The sequence below is a fragment of the Saimiri boliviensis genome, chromosome 17 (genome assembly GCF_048565385.1).
Source record: "Saimiri boliviensis isolate mSaiBol1 chromosome 17, mSaiBol1.pri, whole genome shotgun sequence".
Classification (NCBI taxonomy): Eukaryota; Metazoa; Chordata; class Mammalia; order Primates; family Cebidae; genus Saimiri; species Saimiri boliviensis.
In genome coordinates this window covers 24,613,948-24,625,509 of record NC_133465.1, presented here as the reverse complement: position 1 = coordinate 24,625,509, position 11,562 = coordinate 24,613,948, and the positions used below count along the sequence as shown (strand labels likewise).

The 11,562-nt window shown below is 48.5% G+C and overlaps 1 protein-coding gene across 1 annotated transcript; it reads left to right on the top strand.

The window, feature by feature from the left end:
- Window positions 1-1,857: 1,857 nt before the first annotated feature.
- Window positions 1,858-11,203, top strand: FNDC8 (fibronectin type III domain containing 8). The gene is made up of 4 exons (XM_003933045.2): window positions 1,858-1,997; window positions 6,751-7,126; window positions 10,198-10,434; window positions 11,051-11,203. Exons 1-4 carry the CDS (start codon window positions 1,858-1,860, stop codon window positions 11,201-11,203), a joined length of 906 nt encoding a protein of 301 aa, XP_003933094.2.
- The last annotated feature ends 359 nt before the right edge of the window (window positions 11,204-11,562 follow it).

Genomic DNA, 11,562 nt, shown 5'->3' with positions numbered 1-11,562 from the left:
ACAATGAAAATGAATTTCAGAAATCACACCATTACAGATTATACGACAGGTGCCAAGCAGCAGCACCCAGAGGGCACCTGCGTCTATTTGTCAAAAGTTTGTTTTGGTTATGACAGGATCTAGGTCTGCCGTCCAGGCGGGAGTGCCCTGGTGAGATCTCAGCTCATTGCAGCCTTGACTTCCTGAGTTCAAGCGATCCTCCTGCCTCAGCCTCCTGAGTAGCTGGGACTGCCGTCACGTGCCACCATGCCCGGCTAAGTTTTGTATTTTCTGTAGAGGTTTCGCCTCTGCAAAACGGGGTTTCACCGTGTTGCCCAGGCAGGCCTCAAACTCCTGGGCTCAAACAATCCTACCTTGGTTTCTTAAGTGGTGGGATTACAGGTGTGAGCCACCGTGCCCGGCCTTTTCTCTCTCTCTCTCTCTCTCTCTCTCTCTCTCTCTCTCTCTCTCTCTCTCTCTCTTTAAAACTGTCGCCCAGGCTAGAGTGCAGTGGGTGATCTCGGCTCACGGTAACCTCTGCCTCCCAGATTCAAGCGATTCTCCTCCCTCAGCCTCCTGAGTAGCTGGGATTACAGGCACCTGCCACTGAGCCCGGGTAATTTGTGTATTTTTAGTAAAGACAGGGTTTCACCATCTTGGCTATGCTCGTCTGGAACTCCCGACCTCGTGATCCACCCCCCTCGGCCTCCCAAAGTGCTAGGATCACAGGCATAAGCCACGGAACCTGGCTTTTTTTTTTTTTTATAGGTTGAAAAACCTTGGTTGTATAGAATACACACACACACAAAATGATTTGCTGTTTTTAAATGTCCCTTGCGAAGAAATAAAACTTTACATGGTTATCTCCTTACAAATCTATGAGGGAGGCTCTATTTTTTATCCCTATTTCACCAATGAAGAAACTGAGGCTAAATCACTTGCCAAAGGTCACCCAGCCAGGCAGCACAGGGCTGGATTCACATCCACATCTGACTGCAGAGCCAGTGCTTTGTAACAGCCTCCCTCCCACCCCTGAAGCTGTGTACATGTTTTCCTACTACTGTCAGATGGTTTCGCTGATAGCAGAGATCATGTGTGGCCCATCTCTGTATCCTGCTGCAACAGCCACCATTGTCACTCAACAAAGGAAGGTACTTGGGAGTACGGGTGTGACACATGTCGAATTCTAGCAGTGAAGTCTGATCATATGTGAGCCATGAACCCCTATGAACCATCTGGGTTTTCCCTTTCTGTAACCGACTGGGCACAGTGGAGTCTGCTGCCTGTGGTTTCAGGATACAAGCCTTAGCATCTATGGACAGTCTCCCTCCTCCACAGACACTTTCCAATACTGCCTGTCTCTCAGGGCTGCATCGCTTTCCTCTACACCCCATGCCCATCTCTCACCATCCTTGTTCTCCTTCCCACCAGGGCAGTGCCAAAGGGCACAGGTATTAGGCATTTTGAGATCATCAGAGAAGGACAGGGCTGCTATCATCATGGAGTATTAGAGCTGGAAGGGGCCCAAGGGCTCATCCAGTCTGTTCCTTGGTTCTACCCCTCTCATGATGCTGGTTCTCAGTCACACTGGCCCTTGGTCTGGCCAGCCACATAGCTAGCCTGGAGCAGTAGCCTCAAACCAAGGGGAGGCTGGCATTAATTGTTACACTCTGTGATGATTATGAAGTCAGCTCATTGCACCTGCATCCTGCCCAAACTAAAGGTGGGCCACTGCCCCCACAGTTTCTCTCTGCTTCTGGTCAACTGGGTTGTCCTGCACAGTGACAGCTGTCATCCCAAACAAACCAGATGGCATCAGAGGCACTCCACCAAGTGGGAGATGGGGAGGAGGCTGTACTGAAGAAAGAAAACGTCAACATGATGAATGCCCTCGACCAACTGCCAAAGCCCTTTCCAAACCCCAAGTCTATGAACCGGACCGTCACTACCAAAGGACTCCCACTATCCTTAAAAGGCAGTTTGGTCAACTTCTTGGAGGATGATACCATCAACCTACCGTAAGACACAAGTCTGGTTCCTTCCTTCCTTCCTTCCTTTCCTTCCTTCTTTCTTTTCTTCCTTTCCTTCTTTCTTCCTTTCTTCTTTCTTCCTTCCTCCTTCCTTCCTTTTTCTTCCTTTCTTCCTTTCCTTCCTCCTTTCCTTTCTTCCTCCCTCCCTCCCTCCTTCCTTCCTTTTTTCCCTTTCTCTCTCTCTTTCTTTCTTTCTTTTTGAGATAGGGTCTGGCTCTATTGGCCAGGCTGGAGTGCGGCAGTGCAATCTCGGATCACTGCAGCCTTGACTTCCTGAGCACACGTGACCCTCCCACCTCAGCCTCTCAAGTAGCTGGGACTATTGATGTACTGCCACCACACCTGGATAATTTTCTTTCTTTCTTTTCTTTCTTTCTTTTTTTTTTTTTTTTTTTTTTTTTGTAGAAACGGGGTTTCACTATGTTGTCCAGGCTGGTCTTGAACTTCTAGGCTCAAGCAATCCTCCCATCTCACCCTCTCACAGTGTTGGGATTATAAGTGTGAGCCACTGTACCTATAGTTTCTAAGAAAGGCTGGAGCTGGGGGCTGGGCAAAGAGACTTAAAGAAGCTATACTTCCCTGACTTGTCACAACCCAGTCCCTTGACTCACAGAGACGAGCGTGTGGGCAGGTTGGATCTATTTATGTATTCCTGATCCCCACCTCACTTCCTGGTGGCATATGGACCTCCTACTCCAGGAGGCCTTCCTGGATTAGTCAGTTTTGTTGACAGTGCTCCTTATCTTATCCTTCCTTGTCTGGCTGTGGTCCTCATGACTCCTCCTCAACCCTCCCCCTTTGGTACCTTCATCTACCTATGTTCCCCAATAGCCTACCTTCCTTCAGATTGGGGGTTGCTGTTCCTCGCCAAGTCTGGGTTTCCTCTACTTCATTCCACAAAACTCTTTGAGCACCTGCAAGGTGTCTCATCCAGTGTTTAAGTTCTGGGAATGCAGGGCTGGAAAGCAGAGTCCCTGCCTTTAAGGAGCTCACAGTCCAGTGTGTGGAGATCCGGGGTGGGAGGATGGGGATCATGCAACAGGGAGAATGATACAGCATGGTCTGGTAAGTGCTATGACAGGATGCCTTGAGGGACCAGAGGGGCTTACTATAGCTTGAGACTGGATGCAGTTGAGGGAGGCTTCTTGGAGGAAGTGATATTTGAGCTGAGTCTCCAAGGAAGTAAAAGAGTTAGCCAGTGAAGTGGTGGTAGTGAAGGGTGATATGGGCTGGGGGAATTACATGCAGGGCATTTTTATGGGTGGGTGACCTGTGCAGTCACACAAAGCCCTGCACTTAACAAGGGGTCTGTGTTTAGTTTAATGCTTTGCTGTTACTATTTTCAAACATATTTTTTGAATAAGGGGCTCAATGTACTCCATTTGCACTGGGTCCCACAAACTACATAGCTGGTCTTGATTATATGAGAGGGATGTGGTATCCATTCCCTAAAGTGCCCGTAAGCAAACAGGTATGGCTAAAGTGATGGATCCTTGTAGGAAACTTCATGGTACGGTGGGAAACTTGGGCTAGAAGCCCAAATTCAAAATCAAGTTCTGCCCCTTAGACAAGTTAAGGGGGCCAGACACGGTGGCTCGCGCCTGTAATCCCAGCACTTTTAGAGCCTGAGGAAGGTGAATTAATTGCAGTCAGGAGTTCCAGACCAGCCTGACCAACATGGTGAAACCCCATCTCTACCAAAAATATAAAAATTAGCTGGGCCTGGTGGCATGCGCCTGTAGTCCCAGCTACTCGGGAGGCTGAGGCAAGAGAATTGTTTGAACCTGGGAGGCCAAGGTTGCAATGAGCTGAGATCGTGCCACTGCACTCCAGCTTGGACAAGAAGAGTGAAACTCTATCTCAAAAAAAAAAAAAAAAAAAAAAAAAAAAGACTGGGTAAGGTGGCTCACGCCTATAATCCCAGCACTTTGGGAGGCCAAGGCAGGCAAATCACCTGAGGTCAGAAGTTCAAGACCAGCCTAGTCAACATGGTGAAATCCTATCTCTACTAAAAAATTGGCCAGGTGTGGCAGCGTGTGCCTATATTCCCAGCTACTCAGGAGGCTGAGACAGGAGAATCGCTTAAGCAGGGAAGGCGGAGGCTGTAGTGAATCGAGGTTGCACCAGTGCACTCCAGCCTGAGCAACAGAGTGAGACTCTTTCTCAAAGTGAAAAAAGAATAAAAAAAGAAAGAAAAAAATTTTAATGGTGGAGAATTATGTATAAGGTTTTTCTTTGTAATAGCAAATAATTTATAAAAATACAAATATTTATGTAGGCCAGGCACAGTGGCTCATGCCTATAATCCAAGCACTCTGAGAGGATCACTTGAGTCCAGGAGTTCAAGATCAGCCTGAGCAACATGATGAAACCCTCCCTTTACCAAAAAATACAAAAATTCGCTAGACATGGGGATGTGCACCTGTAGTCCCAGCTACTCAGGAGGCTAAAGTGGATGGATGGCTTAAGCCTGGGGGTTTGCATCACTGCACTCCAGCCTGGGCAGCAGAGTGAAACCCTGTCTCAAAAAACAAAAACAAGCCGGGCACGGTGGCTCACGCCTGTAATCCCAGCACTTCGGGAGGCCGAGGAGGGTGGATCATGAGGTCAAGAGATTGAGACCATCCTGGTCAACATGGTGAAATCCTGTCTCTACTAAAAATACAAAACATTAGCTGGGCATGGTGGCACGTGCCTGTAATCCCAGCTACTCAAGAGGCTGAGGCAGGAGAATTGCCTGAACCCGGGAGGCGGAGGTTGCGATGAGCCGAGATCGCGCCATTGCACTCCAGCCTGGGTAACAAGAGCGAAACTCCGTCTCAGAAAACAAAACAAAACAAAACAAATATCCATGTAATGGAAAATCATACAGTAAAAATGACTGAACCAGAGCTACATGTATCAATTCAGATGAATATCAACACAAAGTTGAGTGAAAAGAACAAGTTGCAGATGGATATGTGCTGAATAATGTATTTTATTTATACAACATCTACAAACGTGAAAAATAATAGATCTTGGCTAGGGATAACATAAATACGTAAGAAACCTATAAAAACACACGTTGAATAATAAATACACAATTTAAAATTTACTCATCTAGGCTGGGCGTGGTGGCTCATGCCTGTAATCCCAGCACTTTGGGAGGCTGAGGTGGGCAGATCACCAGGTCAGGAGATCGAGACCATCTGGTCAACATGGTGAAACCCATTTCTACTAAAATACAAAAATTAGCTGGGCGTGCTGGCGTGAAAAAAAGAAAAATGGCGCTCAACTATTCGGGAGGCTGAGGCAGCAGAAGCGCCTGAACCCAGGAGGTGGAGGTTGCAGTGAACTGAGATCATGCCACTGCACTCCATCACTCTTGTTCTGGCTACAGAACAAGACTCCATCTCAAAAAGAAAAGAAAAAGAAAAAAATTTTTACTTGTTACCTTGTACTTGTTACCTTACAGTCAAAGGATAAGTTTGGTTGAGGAGAGAAGTATCTGGGGGGCTTTACCTGTAGTGATAAGGTTTTCTTTCTTAAGCTGGATGAGTAAATGGAGGTTTAATATAATATTCTTGACATTTTTGTATAAGTCTAAAATACTTCGTAATTTAAAAAAACCAGAATGGAAGAAATAAGTTTTGAGCATCCACCCCAACATATGTATATTTGTTTTATTTTACTTATTTTTGAGACAGAATCTCATTCTGTCACCCAGGTTGGAGTGCAGTGGTGCTATCTCAACTCACTGCAACCTCCACCTCCCGGGTTCAAGCGAATCTAGCCCCTCAGCCTCCCAGGTAGCTGTAATTATAAGCACCTGCCACCAGGTCCAGCTAATTTTTTAAATTTTTAGTAGAGACGAGGTTTCACCATGTCGGCCAGACTGGTCTTGAACTCCTGGACTCAAGCAATCAGCCCGCCTTGGCCTCCCAAAGTGCTAGTATTACAGGCATGAGCCACCATGCCTGGCCCATATGTGTATTTGTACTCCTGTTAATTTTATGTGCTAGATATTAATAGGTATTATTAAATGCTACTAAAATGTAAGTAAATATTAGTAATTCTATTAAAATTCAAACAATAGTAAATAAATATTAGTGAACTTGAATGTTTTACTTCCATACCCCAGTAGATCTTTCTGATTATTCCCTGGGGCATTTGCACCCCACTCTGGAGGGAGGACTTGCCATTTTAGTGTGTTTTTCAAATGGTGGTTTTCAGAACACTTGCATCAGGATTGTCTAAGGATCTTTTTTTTTGAGACAGAGTTTCACTCTGTTGTCCAGTGGCGCAATCTTGGGTCACTGCAACTTCGCCCCCCCAGGGTTCAAGTGATTCTCCTGCCTCAGCCACCCAAGTATCTGGGGTTACAGGTGCCAACCACCAAACCTGGCTAAATTTTGTGTTTTTAGGCTAGTCTCCTGGCCAACCTAAAGTAATATGCCCGCCTTGGCTTCCAAAAGAGCTAGGATTACAGGGATGAGCCACCATGCCCAGCCAGGATCATATTAAAGATGCAGATTTCATAGTTCCATGCTAACTAGGGACCAGGGACTAAAAGTCTGCATTTTTAGTAAGTGCCCTGGTGAGTCTAATGCAATGCTATAGAACAATGAGACTGTTCAAGCTGTTTGCAAATGGTTGGGGATGCTGGTAAGTCAGGTCTAAGAACTGTCCTCAGGAGCCCTCCGGTGGAACAGGTTGGGGTGGCCTCCTTCATCTGACTTACCTGTCTCCCCTCTTGCTCCAGGAAGCCGATGCCAGTGGAGGATTCGGATTTCAGCTCTGATGATACCAGCATCTCTGCCTTCTCATCTACCCTGCTGAATCCCATCAAATTAGCTGTGACCCAGCCCAACAGCAGCTTCTTTGCAGGGATGCTGGAGGGGGAGCTGAACAAACTCAGCTTCTCCCCAGTGGCCAAGAATACAGAAAAGGAGGACCTAGCCATCGACCCCTGCCCATGCCCATCAAAGTCCCAAATGGCCACGAGGGGCCTGCTGGACCTTGACAACCCTGAGCTGGACACAGAAACCTCCTCAACACCCTCAGAATCTTCTGTGGTTGTGGACCTGCCAGACACCCCCTTCATCTTTGAGCACACCGTCAGCAATTCCACAGCTGTGGTGCGTTTCCCTTGCTCATGTGTTCGGCAGAGGCTTATCATGCGAGGCACTGAGCTGAGCTCCATGGGTAGTGAGAATGTGCCTGCCACCTGCCTCTCAACCTCAAGTTCATGGTTCAGGAAGGGAGAGGATGTGTCTGTAAAAACTCCAGTGCAAGCCGGGTGCGGTGGCTCAAGCCTGGAATCCCAGCACTTTGGGAGGCCGAGGCGGGTGGATCACGAGGTCGAGAGATCGAGACCATCCTGGTCAACATGGTGAAACCCCGTCTCTACTAAAAATACAAAAAAATTAGCTGGGCATAGTGGTGCATGCCTGTAATCCCAGCTACTCAGGAGGCTGAGGCAGGAGAATTGCCTGAACCCAGGAGGCGGAGGTTGCGGTGAGCCGAGATCGCGCCATTGCACTCCAGCCTGGGTAACAAGAGCGAAACTCTGTCTCAAAAAAAAAAAAAAAAAAAAACTCCAGTGCAAGACAGGAAGGGTTCAGTGCTGTAGGACAAGTTTAGACCAACTGCTGCCAGGAATTCAGAGGGAAAGAAACATTACTTTCCACTGCAGGACTAAGCTTGGTGGCTTTTGGTAACATCTGGGCTGGGACACAGAGGTAGCATGTAAACATTTAGAGGTGGAGGAGGAAAGGCATTCCCTGGAGGAGGGGCTATAGCAAAAGCTCACAGGAAAGTGTGGGAGGAAATCTCAATTTGAACAAGATGATAGGTGATCTGCAGGAACATGAAAGCGTGCAAAGCCCTAGATGAGGACCTGGGATCAAGTGAGGCTACTTAAGATTCACAGGCCTTATCCCTAGAGGGTCTGGGGTGAAGTGTGATAATGTGCATTAGTAACAGATTCCTGGAGGACGCTGGTGCTGCCAGTCCGTGGGCTACACGTCAAATAGCACAGTCCTAGACTATGGGAAGGGAAGATAGGAGACAGAAGGGGGAATGTTACTCTGGGGTCATCTTCCAGAGTCCTCCAGTGTTAGGCTACTTTAGAGATTTTTTCTGTAATAGGGAACAGCTTTGTATGAAGCTTCATTATCAGGTGATGAAAGTAATTCGAGCTGTATCTTGGGAAGATAGCTGGAATTCCATTGTTGGATGGCCCAGAGCAATGTTTCTCTAAGTGACCTCTGGGTGGACAGCATCAGCATCACACAGCAAATAGTTAGAAATTTAAATTCTCATCTCCCTCCAACACATTTGGGCCTCCCGAGTCAGAAACTGTTGGGGCGGAGGCCAGCAATCTATCTATCTCCATATTTTTTGAGACGGAGTTTCGCTCTTGTTGCCCAGGCTGGAATGCAATGGAATGATCTCGGCTCACCACAACCTTCACCGCCTGGGTTCAAGTGATTCCTTTCCCTCAGCCTCCCGAGTAGCTGGGATTACAGGCATGCGCCACCAGGCCTGGCTAATTTTGTATTTTTAGTAGAGATGGGGTTCTCTATGTTGATCAGGCTGGTCTTGAACTCCCAACCTAAGGTGACCCACCCACCTCAGCCTTCTAAAGTGCTGGGATTACAGGGTGAGCCACCGTGCCTGGCACAATCTATCTTTTATCTTTTAATAAGTCCTCCAGGGTATTCTAATGCACACCAAGTTTGATAACCACTGGCCTAGATGGAGGAGGAACCAGACAGGAGGCAGCAGGCCCAGAAATCTGCAGTTATAAAATCTTCCTGAGATGCTTAGCCAGACTTGGCAACCATTGTAGTACAAAGCATATAGGCTCCAGAGCTATGAGTTTGAACCCTGGTTGACACTTAATTGCTGTGTGATCATGGCCCAGTCCCTTGCCCTCTCTGGACCTACTGGATATGATCTCTAAGGGCCAGGTGCAGTGGCTCACACCTGTCATCCCAGCACTTTGGGAGGCGGAGATGGGTGGATCACGAGGTCAGGAGTTTAAGACCAGCCTAGCCAAGATGGTGAAACTCCATCTCTATTTTTTATTTAAACAAACAAACAAAAAAAAAAAAGGGCCAGGCGCGGTGGCTCACTCCTGTAATCCCAGCACTTTGGGAGGCTGAGGCAGGTGGATCACGAGGTCAAGAGATCGAGACCATCCTGGTCAACATGGTGAAACCCTGTCTCTACCAAAAATACAAAAAATTAGCTGGGCATGGTGGCGCGTGCCTGTAATCCCAGCTTCTCAGGAGGCTGAGGCAGGAGAATTGCCTGAACCCAGGAGGCAGAGGTTGTGGTGAGCCGAAATCGCGCCATTGCACTCCAGCCTGGGTAACAGGAGCAAAACTCTCTCTCAAAAAAAAAAAAAAAAAAGATGATCTCTAAGGTCCCTCTCAGCTGACAGTCTAGAACACCGGTTCCCAAGCTTTTTGGCACCAGGGACTGGTTTCATGGAAGATAATCTTTCCATGGATAGGGTTGGGGGGACGGTTTCAGGATGATTCAAGCATATTACATTTATTGTATACTTTATTATTACATTGTAATACATGAGATAATTATACAACTCACTATAATGTAGAAACAGTGGGAGCCCTGAGCTTGTTTTCCTGCAACTAGATGGTCCCATTTGGGGGTGATGGGAGACAGTGACAGATCAGCAGGTATTAGATTCTCATAAAGAGCACTCAACTTAGATCCCTCCCGTGCAATTCACAATAGGGTTCAAGCTCCTATGAGAATCCACTGCTGCGGCTGATCTGACAGGAGGCGGAGCTCAGGTGGTGCCGTGAGCCATGCGGAGCAGCTGTAAAAATATAGATGAGGCTTTGCTTGCTCACCCACCCATCACCTCCTGCTGTGCTATCCAGTTAACAGGCCATGGGATGCTATTAGTCCATGGCCCAGGGGCTGGGGAGCCCTGATGTAGAATGTGGAATGAGGGCGCACCCTAAAGTGGGCGAGGCTGCCCAGGAAAGTAGCACATGCTGTGGGGCAGGGGTTCCACATCCAGTGCTGGAGTACCTTGCACCCTCTATCTGACCTGCCTGGGTCCCAGCAGGAGCCGGGGATGGGCATGGGACATTCTGACTCCAGTTGAGAGGGTGAGGGGACAGGAAGGACAGGACCCATCTGAAGAAGCCTCGTGGTTCTCTTCCCCTAGATTTCTTGGACCTATGCCGTGGGCAAGCAACCGGTCAGTTTCTACCAGGTCCTGTTACAGGAAGTGGCCAAGACCCAGGAGAATGAGTTGCCCAAGGCAAAGAATCGTCCATGGATCTTCAACAAGATCTTGGGCACCACTGTCAAGCTGATGGAGCTGAAGCCTAACACATGTTACTGCCTTACTGTCCGTGCAGCCAACACAGCTGGGGTGGGGAAGTGGTGCAAGCCCTATAAAGTGAGCCCTGGGAAAAGAGGGGCCTTGGGGGTGAGGGAGAGAAGTCTAAGACCAGGGAACCAGAGCTTTGCAGGTTGGGAACACCCTTATACTCACACGACTCATCTGGCTAGCTTTCCTTCTGCCTGGGTCAAGAAGCATCAATTCCAGGATGCATGCTTCTGGAAGGTTTAAGGATTAAACCACTCTGGGACCCACAGGGAATGCAAACTAATCTATTTTCTAACATCACTATAATGTTCACCTTCCAAAGCCATTGGTTTTTAGACTCTGCAACTCAGCGCCAATCATTGTGAGTAGGCTGGGAAGTCAAGGGCATTGAAAGAAACAGGGAAGACAAGAGGCTACAGAGACAAAGAAGGGAACAGCCTGGGTACGGATGGGGGTATAGGGGTATAGAGGCCTGTGTGCAGACAGCCCTTTGGTAGGAAACATCCCGTGATGGAGGAGACACAGGTTTGAATCACGCATCTTTGCATCTATTTCCTGGGTCAGTGGCTGAGTTGGATAAGACTGTTAGCAGACAAGAAAAAAAAAAAAAGGTGGGTGGGACGGTGGGTGATAGAGACAGAGAGAGCCAGGCTCAGATCTGAGGGGTTTTCTTGTTTCACTTCAGTTTGCAACCCTGGCCACTGACTTCAGCAGCTTCCCTGAGAACAACCCCATCCAGATCACCGTGCGGCGCAAGGAGCCCCAGCGGAAGATCGTGTCCATTGGGCTGGAGGAGATGCGGAGGCTGGAGGACCTGGAATACCTGTTCCCCTATTAAGGGGGAGGGCCCCAGGACACCCCTCACCTACTTTCGCTTCAGCCCAGGGCCCCCAGGAACCAGAACCATGAGACTTACTATACCACCAGCACCATGCCGGCCCAGGGCCTGGCAGAGTGGTACGGTAACCCCACCCCTGGGCTGGAGCCAAAGATAGACAGGGGGGCCAGTCACATGGAGACATCTCAGGCCAGGCCAGGCCAGGCCAGGCCCAGCCACTGCCCACAGCTGCCAGACTCCCTCCTTCCCCAAATCTGGGCTGGGTCCAGGCCCCTCATTAAAGAACTGCAGGTCATCCAGCACCTAAATTCTGCTTTATGCTGCAGACAGCCTCAGATGGGCTGGCTGACACCCACCTC

Coding starts and splice junctions, on each gene's coding strand:
- FNDC8 (XM_003933045.2), top strand. CDS start 1,858: ATGATGAATGCCCTCGACCAACTGCCAAAGCCCTTTCCAAACCCCAAG. Junction 1,998..6,750: donor GATGATACCATCAACCTACC/GTAAGACACAAG, acceptor CTCTTGCTCCAG/GAAGCCGATGCCAGTGGAGG. Junction 7,127..10,197: donor TCAGCAATTCCACAGCTGTG/GTGCGTTTCCCT, acceptor CTCTTCCCCTAG/ATTTCTTGGACCTATGCCGT.